Source organism: Rhincodon typus, chromosome 4 (genome assembly GCF_021869965.1).
Source record: "Rhincodon typus isolate 14 chromosome 4, sRhiTyp1.1, whole genome shotgun sequence".
Classification (NCBI taxonomy): Eukaryota; Metazoa; Chordata; class Chondrichthyes; order Orectolobiformes; family Rhincodontidae; genus Rhincodon; species Rhincodon typus.
In genome coordinates, this window is record NC_063335.1 from 28,842,648 (window position 1) to 28,866,430 (window position 23,783).

At 40.3% G+C, this 23,783-nt stretch overlaps 1 protein-coding gene across 4 annotated transcripts in view; it reads left to right on the forward strand.

The window, feature by feature from the left end:
• Window positions 1–306: 306 nt before the first annotated feature.
• Window positions 307–23,783, forward strand: part of ppp1r42 (protein phosphatase 1, regulatory subunit 42) — an 83,087-nt gene continuing 59,610 nt past the window's right edge. Inside the window, exons 1-6 of one of the 4 annotated variants that reach the window (XM_048596331.1) lie at window positions 307–354; window positions 458–723; window positions 7,037–7,203; window positions 9,208–9,346; window positions 16,129–16,245; window positions 21,362–21,479. In XM_048596331.1, coding sequence (XP_048452288.1) covers window positions 586–723; window positions 7,037–7,203; window positions 9,208–9,346; window positions 16,129–16,245; window positions 21,362–21,479 — 679 coding nt within the window. In that variant the 5' untranslated portion in view covers window positions 307–354; window positions 458–585. Of the gene's footprint in view, window positions 355–457; window positions 724–5,608; window positions 5,835–6,186; window positions 6,239–7,036; window positions 7,204–9,207; window positions 9,347–16,128; window positions 16,246–21,361; window positions 21,480–23,783 lie in introns of those variants that run through there. The other 3 variants (XM_048596330.1, XM_048596329.1, XM_048596332.1) reach the window with 3 other exon arrangements.

The following is a 23,783-nucleotide window of genomic DNA, read 5'->3' on the forward strand; positions in this document are numbered from 1 at the left end:
GTCCCTGCCTCCCTAACCTGTTCTTCCTCCCACCTCAAGCCGCACCTCCATCTCCTACCGACCAACCTCATCCCGCCCCCTTGACCTGTCCGTCCTCCCTGAACTGACCTATCCCCTTCCTAACTCCCTACCTACACTCACCTTTACTGGCTCCATCCCCGCCTCTTCGACCTGTTTGTTTCCTCTCCTCTATCCCTCTTCTATCCGCCTCCCACTCTCTCCCTATTTATTTCAAAACCCCCTTCCCCTCCCCCTTTTCTGATGAAGGGTCTCGGCCCGAAACGTCAGCCTCTCTGCTCCTATGATGCTGCTTGGCCTGCTGTGTTCATCCAGCCCTGCACCTTGTTGTCTTAGGTAAGACTGTGGAGACTTTACCTGACCAGCAAAAGATGAAATTAATTCGTTGCTCATTATCATAGATATAATTTGAATAATGCCTTGCACCGTTAATATTCAGGTTTCTACCGTACTGGCCCTTACAGTCTCCTGCTGCTCTGCTTGCAGCTTTGACACGAGTTAAAGGGCGGAACAGACAGAGCGAGTTATTTTTCTCTGGGACCTCTGCCGCCTGCGGGACTCCAAAAAATGGTGGCGCCCGTTTCCGCGGCAACCGCCAGGGCGTCGGCCGCGAGCTTTCAAACGGAACCGCGTTCGAAACGGCCGCCGACTGCTTTGCAACCGCACAGCCAGCAAAAGGAAGCTTTTGTAAAAGTCAGTGTTTGTGTAAGTGCAAGACGAGTCGGTGTCCTGTTCTGATTATTTCTGCAGCTCCAGTAGAGAGTCGGGGGGGCTCCCGGGGAGGCTCTGAGCTGGTTATTTCTGTCTTATTCCCGGTGTTTCTTCACCTCATGCCGTGGTTTGCGCGAATATAACCCGCTTTCGGCTTCACATTGCGCAAAATGTGCAGGAATTGAAACTCGAGTTGCTTGGCACCGATAGCTTCTGGGTATGTCAACACGATCCCCTTCCTAATTTACTCTGCCCTATCCCTGAAACAAAAGTAAAAATTGCTGGAGAAACTCAGCAGGTCTGGCAGCATTTGTGCAGAGAGAAACAGAATTAATATTTCGAGTCCAGTGATCTTCTTCAGAACTGATAAAATAAATTGTTGGGATGTTCACTACTTTGATTCCAGAGATAAGGGGATTGTTTTAAGAAGGAAGAATTTCTTCCTGAAATGCCCGTTAAATGCCTGCCACTACAAATTTTAACCCCACTGCGAAGCCTCTTCTAAGGATGCCTAACCTGAAGAAGTTACTCTCCTCCCTCCGGACAAACCTCAAGGGAGCCTCTCTGCTCCTATGATGCTGCTTGGCCTGCTGTGTTCATCCAGCCCTGCACCTTGTTGTCTCTCATCTTTATTGACCTGTTTGTTAACTTATTTGGCAGTTCACTTTAGCTAGCTGAATTTACATTGAATTAAATTAGGTTTATTGTTACATGTGCTCACATGAGTACAGTGTAAAGTTTACAAGTTGCCACTTATAGTGCTATCTTAGGTAAAAAGGTACCTAGGTACAGAATCTTGGTTGCAAAGCAGAAAAATAAGGAAAACAAAGTTTAAAAAGTTAAACTAAAAAGTAGCGAAACAAAGAAGCACCGTTAACAGTTCAACACCACAGTCCATAAGCGCCTAGCCATGCTAGACTTGCACTCCTTACAGGGGGTTGACCTCAGCCTGCTACTGCCCTGGGCTGCTTGCTGTCACCAGTTTCCAGCCTTTTCCTGCTACTGCTGCCACCACTGTCATGGGCTGCCTGCTTCCACCCTTGCCGCCATCCACTGTCGGCTGCCTTCTCCCACTTTCACTGCTGGCCGCCCTGGACTGCGGGCTGCCTTCTCCCTATCTTGCTGTGGGCTGCCTGATCCTGCTAAAGCCACCTTCTTTCACTGCATGAAGCTGAAAGAGAAAAGAAAGAAAACGAGAATAAAGGATATGGCCGGCCTGGTGCTGAGGAGCAGATGGGTTCAGGAGCCAGAACCCTGCATACCCTGCATACCCTGCTGCCGCCGCCATCTTAATTCTAGGATTCTAATGTCTTCATAATGGCCCTTATTTAAGTTCAAAGTACTAGTCCTGGACCCACTCTTCTCTCCCTCATACTGAAAGTAAAATTCAATCTTATCATAATATGTCACTGTTATCTAGGAATGCCTTCACTACGAGATTATTAATTATTCCTGTTGCATTGCCTAATACTAAGTCTGTTATGGCCTGCTCTCTGGTTGGTTCCAGAAGTGTTGTTCTAACAAACTAGACTCAAAAATTTCTATGAATCTTTCATCTAGGTCACCTTTGTCCATTTGATTTTTCCAGTCTGTATGTAGATTTAAACCCCCATGACTATCACCAACCTTTTGATAATTTTTGCATTATTTCTTCCTTGACATTCCATGATACCATATGGATACTGTTAGGAGGCCTGTGCATCACTCCCACAAGAGACTTCTTGCAATTATCATTTTTCATCTATACATGAATTGCTTCTATATCCTTGTTCCTCAACCTGGATCATCATTGTCTGTGCTAATAGCATCATCAGTTAACAAAGTGATCCCTCCACCTTTTCCTAGCTTTCAGTCCTTCCCAACTGTCATGAACCCTTCAATATTCAAGTCCCAACATATGTCATCTTGCAGCCATGCCTCTGCAATGGTTAACAGGTAATAAGCATTTATTTCTATTTGCTCTATCAGTTCATCTTTTTATTTTCAAATGCTACATGCATTCAGATACAAAATCATTTGTTTATCCTTTAACTTTCAATCTAGCCTTATCTGTTGATTTACTCTTAATTTGTACTTCCTGCCCCTTCCTGCCATGGCCTGTTTATTTTCCATATTTTTCATTTTCCATATTAATGCCTTCTTTCTCTTGTGATTCATCACATCTTTCCAAATTTGATCATTTTGCCCACTCTAGTTAAAACAGTCTGTACTTCCCTAGTTATGCAGCTTGCTAGAACACTGACCCCAGTACAGTTTGTGTGTAGGCCAACTTAATGATACATTTCCCCACTCTTCCCCTACTCATGCCAGTGCTCCTCAAACCAAAATCCTCTTGTACTGCACCAATCGCTAAGCCTTGCAGTAATTTCTCTCATCTTATATTTCCTATGGTAATTTGCATGTGGCTCAGCTAATAGAGGTAATTACCTTTGTTCTGTTTCTTCATTTGATGCCTGGCTCATCATACTGACTACAGCGAACCGTTTTCTTTGCCTATGTTATTGGTACTTACATGCACCATGACAACTGGATCTTCCCCTCCCACTATAAGTTCCTTTCTGACCCTGAACAGATATTGTAAATACTGGTAATGGCAGGCAGCACAGCCTTCTTGACTCTCATTCTTTGCTGCAGAGAATAATGTCAATCCACCATTGTATATTGTCCCCTTGAAGGTTGCTAAATACTCTGGACCAGATGAGCTTGATCCCATAGCATTGAAGGAGGTACCTAGAGAGATAGTGGATGTATGAGTAATTATTTTTCAACATTCTATAGCATCAGGAAAGGTTCCTCTAGTCTGGAAAACAGAAAATGTAGTCCCACTATTTAAGTTAGGAAGAAGAGGGAGAATGTAGAACTACGACCTATTAGATTGACATCAGTAGTAGTACATACCTGTCCTGCCATCCTTAAAGTGTTTTAATAGAGTCAGGACTTTCGACCCAAACTGATCCATGCCGACCAAAATGTCCATCCACGCTAATCCCATTTCCCTGCACTTGACCCATATCCTTCTAAACCTTTCCTATCCATGCATTCATCCAAATACCTTTTAAATGTTGTTAATGTACCTGCCTCAACCACTTCTGCTGGCAGCTCATTCCATATGCGTACCACCCTCTGTGTTGAAAAGTTGCCCCTCACTTTCCCTTGTGTTCTTTCCCCTCTTACCTTAACCGAATGCTGTTTAGTCCTCGAATCCCCAGCTCTGGGAAAAAGACTGAGTGCATTCACCCTATCCATGCCTCTCATGATCTTATACACTTATAAGATCTCCGCTCAGTCTCCTACGTTCTAAAGAAAAGGTCCTAGCTTGTCCAACCTCTCCCTGTTTCTCAGTCCCTTGAGTCCTGGCAACATCCTTGTAAATTTCTTCTACACTCTTTCTAGTTTAATAACATCCTTCCTATAGCAAGGTGACCGAAAGCAAACACAATACTCGAAGTGTGGCCTCACCAACGTCCTGTACAACTGTAACATAACTTCCCAAACTCTATACTCAATGCCCTGACTAATGAAGCCCAGTGTGCCAAAAGCCGCCTTCACTGCTCTGTCTACCTGTGACTCCACTTTCAAATTAACTACTTAATTATCTTATTCAATTATTTATTTTCCTTTTTAATGTATTTTATTAGCCTTACCACCAGTTCCAATATTATTTTAAATCTGGGGAATGGAATAGATCTTAACCACCTACTAGATGCTCTCCAGTTACTACAGGGTGAAAAAATTAAAGAAAAAGCAAAGAAACATTTTCTTCCCCTCTCCTCACATAATTCCCTTACTCACGTAACTCCCAGCACACACTGCTCAAATCACATTCAGTGCTAAGTCACATTGAAATGTCTTTATATGCTCTGAGTTAGCTCAGCCCCAAATTCCAAAAGCTGGATTTTTTAATTAACTTACTTTAGTTGCTCTCAACTTGAGAGTTTATATATCCCTGGTTAAACCTAGAATTTAGAATTTAAACAGCCAATTACAGTTAAATGTTAAATATGAAATACAGGCCAAATTTAGATTTTTAGAAATATATTAAGACTTCCAGTACTCACTGAACTCTCAGCATTCTGCTCAAAGATGCATTCAGTTGACAGTTTCTTTGAACAATATATTCTGGTACCAATCAGAGCACATGGAATCAGAAACCAGGCAGTATTCTCTTGGCAAGAGTTATTATTGTATCATGTAATTTCTCATTCATCTTGAGGGTGTGGAACTTGAATCTTAAACTAATGTATTATGCTTAAATAAAGCCAGGTGAAAAGGTATAAAGACAAAGTTGGTTTCAGTGGAACAGAAATAAAATAAAAGGTAAGATGGTTGGCATGATGTTTCATAACCCTCACCAAAGATATATCCTATGAGAAAGAAATACTGTCTGAGAAGAATGCATCTTCCATGACTAACAAAGAAAGCTAAAGATGATATCTAATTGAAAGAAAAGTCATACAATGCTGCACAAAATAATGATGGGCCTAAGCATTGTGAAATCTTTAGAAAACAGCAAAGGATGACTTAGAAAATCAGAACATGAGCGTAAACTAACAAGAAATATAACTACAGTGAAAGCTAAGTGAAAAGATCCAACAAGTGAAAGGTGAACCGTTTTGCTACAGAACAAGCTTATTCTGCTTCAATAATGCAGCAATAAAGTGCAGATCATAATGATATCAATCAGAGAGAGAGAGAGAGAGAGACCAAGAGATGAGTCCAAGGGCAGGGCAGGCACTGGGTCTCTATCACAGTTGTGACCCATTCTTGTGCAGCGGAGAAACCAAAACTTGCATCACTGTTTGCAAGAGGTATTTGTAATTATCATATGTATATAATATATGTATCAAATATGTAATTATCTCTTAAATTCTTTCCACAGGATAATTTAATTATTCTTCTGGAAATAATCAACAGCTCGAATGAAACATTACATGAAATAACTCTGAGTCAAGTTTGTTAAAATCTGTTATATCATGGGTCGACTTACAGTGGATCTAATCGCTAAAAATAGTATCCATGTAAAGAACAGAAGAGATGAACCGTTGGAACAATACCTAAAAAAATTGACTCATCTAAATTTTTCAAACAAGAATATTGATGAGATTGTGAGTTCACTTAATTGATTAAGGATAAGTTATGTTCCCTGTTTTTAATTGTGTTTCTACATATATAATCTTTAAACTACAGCATAGCAATCAGAAAACTGCTCTGTGCTTGCTCATCACCAACCCCTTCACTACTTGCCCCTCCACTCGCCATTTCCTGTCCTCTGCTCATCAAGTGTTCAGCCATTGGAAACAGTTTATTTATTCCTTCCAGACTCTTCTATATTTTAAACAGCTTCATCAATCTTGTCTTAGTTTTCTCTGCTGTAAGGCTTCTTTAGTTTGTCCATTTAGCTGTGATCCCTTATTCCCAGAACTATTCTAATAAATTTCTTTTGTATCTGCTCCAAAGCTTTCACATACTCTCAAAATCGTGCTGCCCAGAAATGGCGGGAAAACTCCAGGTAGGATTGAGTTAGTGTTTATGTAGGTTTAGTATTACATCATGGATTTTTTTGTGCACCATGCACCAATTACAGAGCCAGGATGATGCATTATTAATATCTCCTGCTACTTTGTGTGTAATCTCCCTCACGTTTGTATCATCTGCAAATTTTGAAATTATGCCATGTCCAAGTCCAAGCCGTTAATGAATACCATATCAAAAACAAGCAGTGATCCTAAAACTAAGAACTGGGGGACAATGCTGTGTATCTTACTTCAATTTGAAACCATCCATTTACCACAATGCTGTTTCCTATTCCTTAGCCAATTTTGTATCCATGCTGCTTCAATTTACTAACAAAGCTATTGTCTGGTACTTTATCAGACACCTTTTTAAAGTCCAAAGACACATCAACTGCTCCGCCTTCATCTACTCTCTGTTCCCTTTCAAAACATCAATCACATTGGTCAAACACAGTTTGTCCTTAACAGACCCACAGTGGTTCTCCTTCATGTTTGTCCAAGTTGTTGTTAATTTTTTTTCCAGATTATTGTTTCCAAAAGGATCCCAGCCAATAAATTAACTGAGCAGTAATTACCAGGTTATTCACTTCCTCTTTTGTGGCTAGCTAATAGGCAAGTACTGCAACTTCACGTCTTTCGTGTATGTTAATGCCATTTTGCTTGGCAAGATATGGTGAGTAAAACTACAGAGGAGTAGTGCATGGCTAGTTATGCATGAGGTTAAAAGTGAAAATGCCATTTATATCTATTGAGTTTTTTTTCTAAAACTATGTTTGCTTTTCCGTTTGTTTCAGGATGACCTCCCGGTATGCAAGAACCTGTCTGTTTTATATTTATATGACAACAACATCACACAGATTCATAATTTAGATTTTGCAATTAATCTCACCCATCTGTACCTGCAGAACAATAATATAACACACATTGCAAATCTCTCCTCGCTACAAAACCTCACTAAATTGTAAGCCAATCCTCGCTTTTACTTTCTAAAATTAAAGTTTAAAACAAAAATATTGTATGAATAATGAGTTGTCATGAGCTTAGGTAAGAAAGAACTTGCATTTATAAAGTGTTTTTTATAATCTTCAGGTATTCTAATTAATTACTTTTGAAGTATAGTAACTGTTTTAATGTAGTGAAAAGTTGAAGCCAGTTTCCATGCAAAAAGGTCTCAAACACCAATGAAATAATGACCAAATAGTGATTACTGACATTGGGTGGAATACCAGACAAATTCGTTTGCGAATCACAAGTCACACCATTTCCCAAGATTGTTTCCCTAACTTCTAAATGTCTGAAAACTATCACAAAATTTTGATGTGTGGGAGTCAGGGTTGGGCTATTGTGGGGAACATAGAGTTGTAGAAATATATAGCATGGAAACAGACCCTTCGGTCCAACATGCCAACCAGATATCCTAAATTAATCTAGTCCCGTTTGCCAGCATTTGGCCCGTATCCCTTTAAACCCTTCCTATTCCATATATCCATCCAGATGCCTTTAATTGTAATTGTACTAGCCACCACCAATTCCTGTGGCAGCTTATTCCATACACGTATTTTCCCTCTGCATGAAAATGTGCCCCTTAGGTTCCTTTTAAATTTTTTCCCCTCTCATCTTAAACCTATGCCATCTAGTTTTGGACTCCCCTGCCATGGGGAAAAGACCTTGGCTATTCACCCTATCTATGCCCTTCATGACTTTATAAACCTCTAAGGTAACCCCTCAGCAGTAGGCCCAAGTTGTCAGCAGAAGTGAAGGGGTCGTGGAAGGTTGTGTAGGAGATATAAGTGGTTGTGGAGGGAGCATGGTTGATATAAGGGAATGTAAGCAAGATTTTTTAAGTTTATTTATCAAAAGCTTCCTGACTCCATCGCAGGTTTCCCCCACCAAGATTCACAAACCGTTTTAACTGGTGGAGGTTTTCAGGAACCAACCTACCTTGAGGAAAATACCATGGGTGGAATGTGAATACAAGGATTAGAACTTTTCATTTTCATTTTTGGTTTATTGGGAGTCCATGTAGGTCAGTGACCTAGAGATGCTGAGTGAATGGGACTTGATACAAGCTGCGACAAGAGCAGCAGAATTTTGGGCGTTCAAATTTAAGAAAGGAGGAAAATGGAAGGTCACTGATGAGAGCAATAGATTGGTAGGTTTGGAGTTCACCTAAAGCATGGTTTGGCTTGATGTGCTGTGGCTGAGGCGGCACAGCAATTAACTGGAAGTATGCAGTCTTGTACAGTATGTGGAATCAGAAGTTCAGCTCTCAGCCAAGATAGGAGGACAAACAGTCTGAATCAACTTAAGAGTGTGGTTAGGGAGGGTGATGGGATTAGTGTCTAGAGACTGGATAGCTTCAATCTTTTCAATGTTTTGAAAATTTTGGCAGGAATCCAAGGCATTGATGTTGGACACGCGGTCTGATAACATAGAGTCATTGAAGGGTTTGAGAGAGGTGGTGTTGAGTGCATACTGTCAACATACAGACCTTACATTTCTTTTCTTTTGGTAATATTACTGAGGGAGTGAATATAGATGGGTCGTTGGAAGTATGAGGCAAAATGGGGTGGTTTGAGGAGCATGAATTGATACAAAGAAGCCATTGAGGTTGGGTGGTGGTGTCAAGAGGATGTGAAGGATGTGAGCGCTAGAGGGCCTAATAGCATCTGAAACAATGACCACACCAACCTGACTGCACCCATGCCTACTTCAGATCTGTATATTAAATCAGTGAACCCAACTATAATCTGCTTCCACGTTCCCGAGAGCAAAAATTGGGTCTTACAGGACCCTGTCATCTGGATTAATTTGCTAGATCAGGAAATTTCCCCACTCAAGCTGCTCACTTCAGTAGCAAAATTCCACCCCTTCCATAGGGTCTTTCAATTTTTTGGGACAGCTGAGAATCCTCAGTATGCAATATATTCCTTTCTTACAGGAATGTGCTTATTTTTACATGTAGGTATCTAGGTGGCAATTGCATTTCTGTAGTGGAAGAGTTGGAAGGATTAACAGAGCTTCGAGAATTGCATGTAGAGAACCAGCGCCTTCCCCTTGGAGAGAAGCTGCTGTTTGATCCTAGGACTCTCCAATCTCTAAAAGTAAGTAGTTGTTGCAGTTGCATTTGATAGTAACTTTCTTAGGTATAACTCAGTCTCTGATATTGTGGAACCATGTAGCTTAAAGTAGATCTTTCCTTACAGTAGACAGATATAAAACTTAATGATTTTACACTTAATTTGAACTCAAATCAAAAACTTGTGAGAATATGGGTCTGAATTGAATATACCCAGCAGTGAGCTTGGAGGGAGTGGGTATTTAAACAAGCAGGAAGTATGGAGTGGATACCCCAATGCCTTTGTGCCTCCACTCAATTAAGTTTGTTCAGGAAGGCTCATTAACAACTTTCCTGCATGGACACTAATTAAACTCACTTGAAGGTCTCCTCCTGTTGCCTTCAGTTTTGAACCATGCAGGAAGCCTGAAAAGCAAATCTCAGCTCCCAAGAGGGTGCTTTGTTCAAAGGCACTTGAGTGCCTGATTGAGAGACCTGACATCAGGGAGGAATGGCATGCTGAAAACCATTTCCTGCCCTTCCCTCTGACTGCTTTTTTCACCCCAGCCAGGAAGCCCCTCCTCATGACCCCCATCACTCACCTGCAATGTGAGTCCCTTCAATATCCTGCATTTTTGGTGGGTTTATTGTTGGCAGCTGCCACCACTCCTAAAGGTGCTGGCGAGTACTGGAGCGCTGCTACCCGCTGACTGGGGTAGGGGCTAGAGTGCAATATTCCCCTTCCCAAAAATTATTTTAATTACATTTTGTAAGCATATTTAAAGTTTTGAATTGTGTGATGTTGTCCCTTTGAGAGGGTGTCACTTGTTATTCTAATTAATTTAGTTCAATTTGTTTCAAAGAAGTAGATCTCCAAATTGTATGGCTCTTCTGGCACAGTGGTGGTCTCCCTACCTCTGAGTCAGGAGGCCTGGATTTACATCCAATTTATGGGAGGCAATGGCCTAGTGGTATTATTGCTGGACTGTTAATCTGGGGACCAAGGTTCAAATCCTGCCATGGCACATGGTGGAATTTGAATTCAATAAATATCTGGAATTAAGAGTCTAATGATGACCATGAATCCATTTTTGATTGCCAGAAAAGCCCATCTGGTTCACTAATGTCCTGTCGGGAAGGAAACTGCCATCCTTACTTGGCCTGGCCTACATGTGACTCCAGACCCACAGCAGTGTGGTTGACTCCTAACTGCCGTCTGGGCAATTAGGGATGGGCAATAAATGCTGGCCCAGACAGTGATGCCCACATCCCAGGATTGAATTAAAAAAACTTGCTCAAGACGTGTGTAATAACTTCTTTGAACAGGTTGCTTAGAAATATCTATATTCTCCTGGCCAAAGTGGCATTCACAGGCCCAGGTTGTGGTGCTTGTTCGGCCTGACTCCCTGTCTCTCTGTTGTGGTTACATTGCCTGGGAGTCTCTGGAAAGAGATAAAGAGTGTCTTCCAGTGCTTTTGAGGCCTTCTCCAACATGAATACCGGGGGTTTGGCATGTATCACTGACATAGGATATTACCTTTTTAATTTAAGTTTTCTTTAATTTTTAGGTTTCTTTACAGTAATTAATGCCCCTATCATTTGAGGTGGTTCAGTGGTTGTTAGTACCAAAAATAAGTATATCTCCAATCCCTCTGCTTTGAGGGGGCTGGTTAGCTCAGTTGGCTGGACAGCTGGTTTGCAATGCACAATATACCAACAGCATGGGTATGGTTCCCATTGAGGTTACCATATAGGACTTCCCTTCTCAACCTCTCCCCTTCCCTGAAGTGTGGTGACCTACAGATTAAACCATTACCAGTCATCTCCCTCCAAAGGGAGAGCAGCCCTATAGCTCCAGTGTCTCTTTAGAATTATATTTTTGTTTCATTTTTCCTTTCCCTGTTCTCTAACAAAATATATAACTTTACACTACTTTGCCTTATATTTTATTTGCCAAGCAGCCCTCCATTCCGTAAACCTGTCTCTGATCTTTTGAAGTCTGTCATTATGTTCCCTACAGTTTACAATACTCCTAAGTTTTGTGTCCTCCACATATTTTGAATTTGTGCCCTGCACACCCACACCTATGTCATTAATATTGATTAAGAAAAACAGAGATCCTAGTACTGACCCATTGGGAACCATATGTCAGCCATGATCAAATGGCGGAGCAGGCTCGATGGAGTGAATGGCCCAATTCTGGTCCTTGTTAAAATAACTCCACAGAGGCTGGTATCCCCTCACCAAGTCACCCTTTATTTACATGTGGAGAGTCCTTGACAGTAATCCAGCTCTCTGAGTCAACAGAGCCTTTGACATTCTTATTTATATCTGCTAGCAGGGGTTGTCTAATTGGACCAGATTAACAGCCCCAATCAAGGAACTCATATTCTATGAGGTCCACGTGGCTGACCTTGTTACAACCTCCCCCTCGGAGTCCAAGGACATAGGTTGGTTCCATTTTTTGTAACTCCTCCTGGGGCGTTTTAGCAGCAGGTCAGGTTACTCCAACTCTGCATCTGGTAAAGGTGGCACGTAACGTGCAGTAGCTCGCCTCTTGCACTCGGAGTGTCTCGAAAGAAATTAATTTTCTCCTTCAGGCAGCAAAGGCGTCGACATTTGCTGTGTCCATCTCAGATTCCGAGATATCTTCAACACTTGACAGGGACAACTCATGAGTTCCTGAACAGTCGGAAAGTAAGTCAAGGAGCCGGGCACGTTTTGCTCCCGCACTGTTTGCAAGTTTGCAGCTTCTGGATGGCCCACGTGCTTGTTCGGGACCATTACACCTACCCGAACTTTATACATCACCGGACCTGACCTTATGTTGACCATTTCTCTTACTCATGCAGGGCCATTCTCATGGTTCCTACACCAGACTTTGTCCTCTGAAGTAAACTATCTCCTTTGCTTAGCAGAATCTTGCGTCTGGCATTGGTGTTGCCGTTTCACCCTTCCCACCAGGTCCAGGAAGATCAGATTTAACCCGGTGCTGAGTCTTTTCCCCATTAGCAACTCTGCTGCAAATTCGACTTTCAGAAATACTCAAATGCCCTGCTGGTAAACAACGGCCCATTATCTGTGACCAAAACTTCCGGGAGTCCGTGTATGCAAAAGATGTGCGCAGCTTTTCTGTCGTCATCCCTGTGTTTGACGAATGAACTCTATCCACGTCCAGCCACTTTGAATAGTCATCCACAATGACTAAGAACGATGAGCCCATGCATAGTCAACATGTACTGGGTCCAGGGTTCACCCAGCCACTTAAACAAATGTGAGGGAGTTGCTTTAATTTTTGTCCTTGTTGGCACTTTGGTCACTGTCCCACCCATCCAATCCTGGCAACCAGACATAAGTTCTCGCCAACATCTTCGTTTTGGAATTCCTGGATGACCCTTGTGGAGTTCAGCCAGTATCTGGCGGCAACGTTTGCTTGGGATAATCACTCTTGTTGTCCATAATAATATACCGTCCTCTATTGTGATTTGGTCTGTTGGGGTCTGAAAAGGTTTCAGTTCTGATTGTGATGGCCCTTTGGTTTCCCCCATTGTCACTAGCTGTTTTAGTTTTGCCAGGACCAGATATTTCTGCGCCCAAATTCTTACATCGTCAGCTGCAACTGGAAGTGTGTCCAGAAAATTTAAAATAATTATGGACTCTTCCAGTGGCGATACCACCAGTGGTGCATCTGCCAGCAGGTTTTGCATCCGCATTTGCTACTTGTTCTCCCGGACGGTGTTCCAACTCATAATTATACGGGCTTAGTTTTAGAGCCCTTCGATGAATTCAGCCTGAAGCTATGTGCGGCACTGCCTTGTTCTCTTTAAGTAGACCTATCAGGGGTCTCTGATCCATTTTTATTGCAAATTTACATCCTTAAAGATATTGGTGGAATTTCCTGATTACAAGTATGACTGCCAAACCTTCCTTCTCTCTCTGGGTATATTTATGCTCTACTTTAGCCAAAGTCCTGGATGCATTCGCTATTGGGCATTCCTCTCCATTGGAGCACCTATGAGCTAATATTCTCCCTATGCCGTACGGGGAGACATCGCATATTGCTTGAGATCATAGTGTGCCAACACCTTAGGAGATGATAGATGTCTCTTGACTTCCCTGAAAGCTCTGGCTTGGCTACATGACCATTTCCAAGGCTGACCCTATAAGAGTTGATGCAAAGGTGCCAGGGTGGAAGCCAGGTTATGTATGAATTTTCCATAATAGCTCACCTGCCCAAGGAAAGACCGAGGCTCCAGCACTGACGTAGGAGCTGGGGCATCTTTAATCGCCCTGACTTTATCTTCCAACGGGTGTAACCTGTCTTATTGACTCTGTAGCCCAAGTAACTCACTTAGGGCACCTAGAACATGCAGATTTTTCCCTTCTAAGGCATAGGCCCACCTGGGAGAAATGTTTAAGAACTATGTCCAAGATCTTTTAAGTGCTCTTTATGGTCTTCCCTGTTATTAGCATGTCATCTAGATAAATGGCGACCTGGAGTAGATCTTGTAAAATGTTCTCCATCGTCCACTGAAAAATTATACAGGTTGACGATACCACAAGTGGCAATCTCATATATTAGTACAAATTCTTATAGGTATTAATTGTAGTAGATTTCTGGAAATCCTCATCCAACTGCAATTGCAAGTATGCACGACTCATGTCCAGCTTCGTGAAGGACAGGCCCCTGCCAGCTTTGTGTATTGGTCCTCTGTGTGAGGGATTGATCATTTATCCAGCTGTGAAAAGCGGCTTAGAGTTTGTTTAAAATCCCCACAAAGGTGAACTGACCCATTAGGGCTCCACAATCGGTCTGACTGCCTATTCCAAATTGGACTGGTTTGATGATTCCTTCATTTTCTAGCCTTCTGATTTCTGCCTCTACTTTTGCCTGTAAGGCAATTGGCACTGGAAAGGCCATGCAGAATCGTGGAATTGCTTCCTGGTCAACATGCAAGGTGGTCTTGACTTCTTTGATAGTCCTTAGACCTTCTTGAAAAACTTCCAGGCATTTCATCAGGACTTCACTCAGGCAGCCATTTTCTAACCAAAAAATATTGAGCCAATCTAGGTGAATCTTTCTCAACCAATTTCACCCAATAAAGCTTGGGCCCGAGCCTCTTACTGCAATCAGTGGTAACTGAACCAGCTGCTTCTCATAAGAGACCGGAACCAAAATTGTACCCTCAGAATTAGAGGAGGCTTGGAGTCGTAATATTCCTTAACTAAATCGGTTAACTCTTGAAAAGTGTTAGTATCTGGTGCCTCAGGGATTAGTAACTGACAAAGCTGCAGATCACAAGGTTTCATGAGAATTACTTGTTGCATTTCACCTGTCCCAGTGTCATTTGCCTGGAAACAATAATGCATTTTTCCACGTATTGGGCCCAGCCTTCAACAGCAAGACTGAACAAGTCAAACTTTCCAAATAACAGCATGATGCCAGAAATGTTTACCCCAACTTAAAAACAACTGATGCAAGTGAGTTTCTTCAGGAAACTCACTTTTGTCTCATCGCCATTAAAAAAACTCCACAGATGCTAGTATCCCGTCATCAAGTCACCCTTTATTTACACATGTGGAGAGCCCTTGACACTGATCCAGCTCCCACAGAGCCAGTTTTCAGTGAACAGAACCTCTGACACTCCTGTTTTTATCTGTCAGCCAGGGTTCCCTGATTGGACCTGATTAACAGTCCCAATCAGGGACTTCATTTTGTATGAGATCCACCTGCTGACCTTGTTACAATCACTACAGGTACCTTCTATGCCTTCCTTGGCCGTAGAATCTTAAATACTTCCTCCACTGATGCTGGCCTTGTAGCTTCGGTTGTTATCCAGTGTTGTTTCCACACATTCTCTCCTGCTTCTCCAAGGCTTGTAAGAAGATTGGGTGTATAAGAACCATTGATATTCGATCAAGTGAACTGTGTTGAAAAGGCAAACAATGATATAAGAACTGAATACAACATGATATGGAAACGCTTTCTTTCAATTTCATTACCATGAGCAATTAACAATTAAGGATTAACCCTTAATGGCCTGGATTGAAGGTTTTTTTTTAAGTCCAACACTATACCTACCTAACCCTGTTTGATAATTCTTGTTCTTCTCTTGGTCCCCTCCCTGCTGCGCAGTTCAACAAAGCCAATCACTCATGTCAAACACTGTTGCACAGGGTTGATTTGTGTACACCTCCTTTCAAAAAAACATGAATCGGGTACCATGAGTGTCCCATGTATTGCTGAATTATTGTTGAAGGTAGGATTTATTTCAAAAAGCATTACATAATGAATATTCACAGATGTAAATATACTACAAGTAGGAACCCACTACAGGAGACCTGCCCCACCATGGCAACACTTCTGACTTAATTTTTTATTCTGAATCAGCCATTATGATTTCGTAATTTCAGATCCCACCTGATTAATTCACCCAGCTTGCCATATCTCCCATTATCAGAGTCTTTATAAAATTCTGCCACTGGAGTGTAAATGTTTAAACACACTCCATCCATTTGTTTTTAAAAATAATGATAAAGGGACTGATCTCCTGGCAACTTTTTAGGAATTAAAAATAACATCTATAAACAGTTTAAAAATCACTTATATTCCACTATGTGTACTTGTAATCACTAAGATATCTATTATTCTCTACAAAATACTTGTGTGATGAAATCATTAATGTAAACGTGATTACACTCACCTAGACAGTAACTATTACAATTATTGTAAATTAAACATAATTAAAATAGATAATAGGAGATAAATTAAGTGTAATAGAAAATTTTCATTTTAACACATCTACAGAGTTATTTTTATTTATGCAGAAATCCTTGTGTGTTTTGAACATCAAGAAGAATAGTATTGATGAGATAAAAGAATTGGCTTGTCTTGGGAACCTGAATCAGTTTATGGCTGAAGACAATCATATTCAAGATATAAAGGTAATCTTATCTCAAAAGCATATTCTTAAGGAAGTCTCCACATGCTGTTCTTTGTTCACAGCTTCAAAAATGGGGAGGCAAACTGTAATTAGACCTTTACATCTTTCAGATGAGACTTTAAACTGGGTCCCTGTCTGCTGTCGGGTGGGCATAAAATAAAATGATATTCTTTGAACAAATGGAAGAAAATTTTCCCTTATGTCCTGGCAAACATTTATCTCTCAACCAGTGTCACCAAAGTGGATTATCTGTCTTTGTTGTTAGTATGAATTTACAGTGCCGTGGAAATTACATTTATCTTTGATGGAATTGCTGGTATTTGTTGCTTAACCCTCATCATCTTTAAACAGAGTGGCTTGCTAGGCAATTTCAGAAGACATTTAAAAGCTTAGGTTCATTCTTAGGCCAGACCAGGCATATTTCTTTCCTGAAGGAAATTAGAGACCCATATGGGTTTTTGTGATATTTGATTATGGCTTCATGGTCACCATTGATGAGACTTTCAACTGTATTTGAATTCCACCAGCTTCTATGGTAGAAATTCAGCTGTGGCAGACCATAACCCTAGGCCTCTGAATTAGTCGTCTCATGCCATTGCCAATAATCATCATTCCCATCCATAAGACTATAAAATGTAAGCGTAAAAGTAAACTATTCAGCCCATCGACTCTGCTGTACCATTCAATAAGATCATGGCTGACTCTGGTAATCCTCAAGCTCTTCCTCCTCTTGCTGCATTGCCTATAAATCAAGAGAGATTACTTTTGCAAAGTACTTCATCGGGTATAAAGTGCTTCTGGACATATTGAGGTCACGAAAGATGCTATATAAATTCAAGACTTTTACTATTCTTTTATGATTTTCACCATTTTTAAAAATTTGTTACCTACGAAAATAGTTAGACAACAGAAGGTCCATTAGCTACTCCCTCTCAACTGGTCTTTCCCACAGCTCTGCAATTTTTTTCTCTTCAGATGTTTATCCAATTCCCTTTTCAACACCCTCCATCATTCTGACTTACCCTCTATCAGCTGTGTTCAAACAAAAACTTTTCCTTATGTAATATTTGGTTCTTTCCTTTGAATTACCTTTGATTTCTGTCTTGTTCTGCCAGTGGGAATAGTTTCTCTGTATTTATTTTATCTAGATTCCTCATTATTGACATAGAAGGGCCAGCTGTTCCAAAAAGACTGCTCCACAGCCACAATGGCTGTGGTCCAGGCACTTGATAGATTCATAGACTGATAATACTCATTTCTGTGCTGGCTTCGCAATTCACCTAGTGCCATTTTCCTACCTTTACCCATAGTCATGTAATTGTTTTCCTTTTCAGATAATGAAGCAATTCTCTTTTTAAAATATTAATTAGGATCTGCCTCAGCATGTGGTAGGAGTAGATTCAATTAGGTGGCACTTTGGCTCGGTGGTTAGTACTGCTGCCTCAAAGCGCCGGGGACCCGGGTTCGATTCCAACCTCGGGTGACTGTCTGTGTGGAGTTTGCACATTCTCCCTGTGTCTGCGTGGGTTTCCTCCCATAGTCCAAAGATGTGCAGGGTAGGTGAATTGGCCATGCTAAATTTCCCATAGCGCCCAGGGATGTTTAGGTTAGGTGGGTTAGACATGGGAAATTAGGGGAATGGGTCTGGGTGTGGACTTGTTGGGCTGAATGGCCTGTTTCCACACTGTAGGGATTCTATGATGATTCTAATTACTTAGGTGAAGAATTTTTTTGTTATGTTGTTGCAGCTTCATTTGCCCATCTTAAATTGGTGTTTTCTGGTTCTTGAGCTGTACATCAATTCATCAGTTTTTCCCTCACTACTCTGTCCATGCCCTCCATGATTTTGAAAGTCTTCATAAATTCTCCTTTTAACCCACTCTGCTGCAAGGAGAACAGCCCCAGCTTCAATCTATCCACATAACTGAAGTTGCTGATCGCTATAATCATTCTTACGAATCTTTTCTGCATTCTTTCTCATACTTTCACATCCTTTCTAATATGTGATGTCCAGAACTGAATGCAATACTCATCTGAGAGTAAACCATTGTTTAATACAGGTTTATCAAAGCTTCCTTTTGTACTCAGTGCCCTTATTTATAGAGCCCAAGATCCCATTTGCTTTACTGCTCTTTCAACTTGCCCTGTCACCTTCAGTTTTGGGGTGTATATTTACTCCTAAGTCCCTTTGCTTATGCAATCCCATTAGAATTGTACCGTTTGGTTTATGTTTATTCTTGCAAACAAAATCACTTCATATTCCTCTGCATTAAATTTCATCTAACACTTCTCTGTCCATTCCACCAACTCGTCTATGTCCTTTTGAACTTGAACACCACCTTTTTCTTTGTTCACAATACTTTCAGGTTTTGTGTCATCTGCAGGTTTTGCAATTGTATCCTGCACATCAAAGGCTAGGTCATTAATTATGTCATGAAGGGCAAGAGCCCTTACCCCGACCCCTGGGGAACCCCGCCAAAAGCATTCATCCAATCTGAAAGACATTTAGCACAGCTGTCTGCTTCCTATCAACAAGCAGCAAGCAAATTTCACATCCATGTCTAACTTTTCTCACAAGTCTGTTGTGCAGCACTTTATCAAATGCCTTTAGTAAGTCCTTGTGCACCATATCAACTGCATTTCCTTCATCAACCTTTGCTATTACTACATCAAAAAAACTCAAGAAAGTTAGTTAAACATGATTTTCCCTCAAATTCCATGCTGGCATTCCTTAATTAACTGGCATTTACCCAAGTGTCTTCATTTTGTGCTGGATTTGCCCCACCTCTGAGATTAAATTGACATTCCTGGGCTTGCTTACATCGTCTTTTTTTTTTGAACAACAGCATAACATTTGCAATTCTCCAGTCCTCTGGAAACACCCCTGTATCTAGAATTGGAAAATTAACCCCTGATGTTGCTGTTTATCCACTTCTTAGCCTTCCCTGTGTCCGCACACTTCTTCCATCTAGTCATCATTTGGAGGAGGTAAAGCAAGTAAACACTCGGGGATAATAAAGGATAAGTGAGCTGTTGCAACAAGAGCAACAGTCACAATTTTGGATGCAGTTATCAGTTGAGTACTGTGAACTACTACAAAGTTCCCCAGTAGCTCCCTGAAATGATCCAGTGGACTAAAAAAAAAAATCAAGGGCAGCTTTAAAATTTAGGACCGCATAATAGTATTTCTACCTAGTCCTTAATGACCACAAATCTTGGCCCAGCAGCTGGCCTAGGAGTGACATAATGACTCAGGAGTTCCCTAATTATGTTGTGCATTGGCTGTCAGTCATTTGAGATTGCTGCATCTAGGCCTGTAACTCTCTTGAACTAAGTGTTTATCAAGTCCTTTGAGGTTTATTATTTTATGTCCTTTGAGTTTCCAAACTATCTTTGTTCATGCATTTTCTCTTTTCTCTTCAATCATTACTTGGCTGAAATGCTAAAGCAAGCATGGTAGGATACCTAAACTAACATGAACAATTTTAAAAAATATTAAGAATGCCATTCACCTTTTTTTATATATTCCTACCTCCTGTTTATTTTGATTCAGTAACAGCAAGAAACTATGGGAGTGAGGTGGGGGGCGGAGGTGGTAAGTGCGGGGACACTATAGCCTAGTGGCATTTTTGCTAGACTATTCATCCGGAGACCTTGCCATGATCTCAAAAGACATATGAAATGCTTTCAAACCTAATACTGCCATGAATTTATCTACATCAAACTGTAAAGTTCTAGAAGAGAGATATTGCAAAGTACATTCTGAGTTCCAATTTTATTACCTGTCCAGCCATTTTCCATTTTTATTGCTGAAGCATTCATTAATAGATAACGTGGGATCATTTATTTTGAGTAGCTAGTTTTCTGATGTTACCATTTATCTTTAAATGGGAAGGTGTTTCTCTATTGTTTTAATGCATGTTATGATGAGAAATAATGATAACAGTAGATAACAAGCAAAAACTTCAAATGTTAGTTACTATAAATTGTCAAACGTAAAATTGTAGAAAAAATTATTATTCAATATATTTTCCAAGTTACTAAATATATGCAACCTTAGCACATAATTGATATAGCTGTAGATTGTATCAGAGAAGATAAATTTATCCTCCTCACAATTTAGTCAGGAACAAGCTAAAAAATATAGATTTTTCTTAAAGAGATTATGACAGAAAGTCAGCTGGTTGACAAATTGGTGTCTGCAGTGCAGTTAACAGAGTTGAACGAGACCGGCAAGATAAAGATTGGAGCACAGTGGTCAAATACAGTTTCATAACTAGGCATCATTAGCTGAAGAAAAATCTGCTGCAGTGTTTGCTGAGCCAGTTGATTCTCATGCCTTGAATATAATTTGCTCTTGAGTATTTTCTGGCAGACCTCTGAGTGACGAGCATGACACGATCATTTATCAAAGCAAACGAAACCCCCTAAAGTGAGTCCCTTTAGAACTGATTATTGAGTAGTTGGAAAGTGGAACCACTTTATTAGAGGCAGAAAGGCAATGTACAATAAAAACAAGTCCAAAGGGTAATCATATTTCCACTAGGACTAATGGTCTGTTAGATAAACGTTCTTGTTGAGACACTCGTCTTGCTTGGAAGTGAGTTAGCTGTCGGCTAAATCAACCAAGCTTCTTTATGCAGGTTTTACCCAAAGATAAATGAGTGCAGTTGTCTTTTTTGTGCTGCATTTAACTTTGTACACAAGATTTTTGGAACATAAACCTGAAATGAAGGTACACGATCGTTATGTATGTAATATTTACAACAATGAAATAAATCATGCTTAAAGTTTGTAATTGCAGTTCTTGCAACACAGAATTTGCTCTTTGAAAAATCTTGTTGTCGTGCACTAATATCTCTTTAAGTTAATGTACTGTAATATGTGCTTTATTTTACATTATGTCCTATTACTTGTATGTACAAAATTACACTGTGAATCATTTATTACTGTGAAAATTTATTTGTTTTGTCGCTGTCAATTTAAGATTTTATAAAAGCATGAAGCTTTTTGAATTCCAACTTTATTGAGAAATTATGCAAGTTGACAATTAAAATTGAGGTGAAATGGATGTACAGATTTTAAATGTTACAATCTTTGATTATTCACATATCCAGGAACTGGAATATGTCTTGAGCCAATGGCAAAAACTCTGGTATCTGAACCTGAGTGGAAATCCTGTCTGCCAGAAAGCAAAATACAGGGATAAAATAATGGTGTTGTCTACAAGCCTAGGTAAAGAAATTTAAGTATTATCTTCAATATTCCTTGACTGTGAATAGAAATGAATGTTATTTCTAACAAGTGGGGAGTTGATGGTGCATCATTCAATTCAGATTCAGATCTGAAGCCAGGCCACCCCTAAGACTCAACAAACCCCAGGATTAGATATCTGCAGAGACCCCAGACCCAATATCTGCCACCTATCCTGACCTATGCTAAACATTCTATCACTTACCTACTTCTTGTTACCTTGTGTCAGAGAGAAAAACATGTTACAAAGCTGTGTCAGACAAGTTGAGGCAATGTATCTTAAGTAATAGTGAGCTGAGTTAGAGTTCTGTTTTAAGAGTCCCGGGGAAGAAAACTGAAGAAAACAGCATGTAATGAATGTGCAGTAATTTGCCAAAAGGAAACTGATTACAGTCATATCAGTTAAGCAAGAGGCTTTAGTGTGGAGACAAGGTTTACTGTTTATTTAGATTTGAGTGACAGTAGGGGTATTGCTTGGGTAAAAGGGATGAATATTTCATACTGGTGTTTAAATCAGATTGGTCCAAAAATTCTTGTTTAGTGTAATAAAGCTTCTGCTAAACCTGTATGTTCTTTTATTAGAAGTACATTGGCAGCCTCTTGTGTATATGTTCAGTGACTGAGCTCCACAGAAAACAAAAATGAAAATAAAATGTATTGTCTGTAAACCAGGCTCTACTTTGGGATCTGATTTGTCCAGAATTACCAATAGCTGGGATCATTGAAATGAATGTCATGTTTGCATGCTATGTAAATCTTGGCACATCCTGAGATACAAATTTTTGTACAGTCTAAATTTTTCTTAAAGAGCCATCAGAGGGCCCTCTTGTGGCCCAGTGGTAGTGTCTCCAGTCCTGAAGGCTCGGGTTCAAGTCCCATCTGTTTCAGAGTGTGTAATAACATCAAAGAGTAGGTTGATTTGAAAAATAGGTTAAATTTTTAAAAATCCAAAAGAAACCTGAAGAGAGAAGAATTACTACATGCTTTAATAGTAGTCAAATTTGACAAGTCATTTATAAAAAATATTTTAACTTTGCAGCGTTTAGAAAATAATAGATCAAAAATGCTACCGCAGAATTATTGGTTAATCTGTCTGGCTTAAATCTCTAAATAGTTTCATATTTATTCAAAACTTCAGGGTTCAACAAATTTCAAAGTTTGATGTTTGAATAATTGCTGAATTGTTGCCATTGTTTACTTAGGGGTATGAATCTTACAGGACGTGTGCCAAGGTGATATGTGTGGCAGAATAAACCAAACCTTTCACATATAACACAAAATTAAACATTTAAAATCAAAACATGAAACTACAATCCCTGTAATCAGCATTTATAGAATCATATAATCCTTACAGAGACAGAATGGCTTGCATTCACAATCAAGTCCACGCCAATCCTCCAAAAAGCATCCCACCCAGACCCACTCCATCCCTGTGACCCTATATTCCCTGTGGCTAATCCACCTAACCTGCACACCCTGAACACAATGGGTAATTTAGTATGACCAATCCACCTAACCTGTACGTCTTTGGACTGTGGGAGGAAACCAGAGTGCCTAGAGGAAACTCACGCGGACACAGGGAGAATGTGCAAATTCCACACAGACAGTTGCCCAAGGGTGGGATCAAACCCGGATCCCTGGTGCTGTGAGGCAGCAGTTCTAACCATTTAGCCACTGTGCCGCCCCTTTATACTACTGCTTTATAGTCTTCATTTATATCTTCTTTTATAGTATACAAAATCAGAGACAGTCATTTATCGTGTTTTATTTGGCTACGGCTTCAATTTCCCAGAATCGGATCGCCTTTTCTTTGAATATTCATGAAACTGAGTTAAACTTCTTTAGCTCCAAATTCACTTGCAAAGTTTTAACCAGACATTTCTGGTCAGGAATTTTAAACTAAACCCCTTACGTTGAGATACCTGCTTCTTAATAATTCTGAACCATCTCCCTTCTTCAGGAGCAACTGTCTTACACATCCAACTTCAGCCAACACTGCTACAAAGCTCCCATAATGAATCAAAAAAGACTTTTTCCGAGCTGGTAGGTGTTTCCCTAAGCCAAAAGAAATTTTTGCATCCTTCTATCTGAAAAGTAATGCATAATTGTTCATTCTGTTTGCTCATAAAACTCACCCAAGTGATAACAAAACACCATTAATCGCTAGGAAGTATTTTTCGTATTGTATTTCAAAAGAAATCACCATGGCTACAAAATACTTAAAAGTTAATCACTGAATCCCTTCATTGATACAGACCAAGCTCACATGACACAAGTTAAAGATCC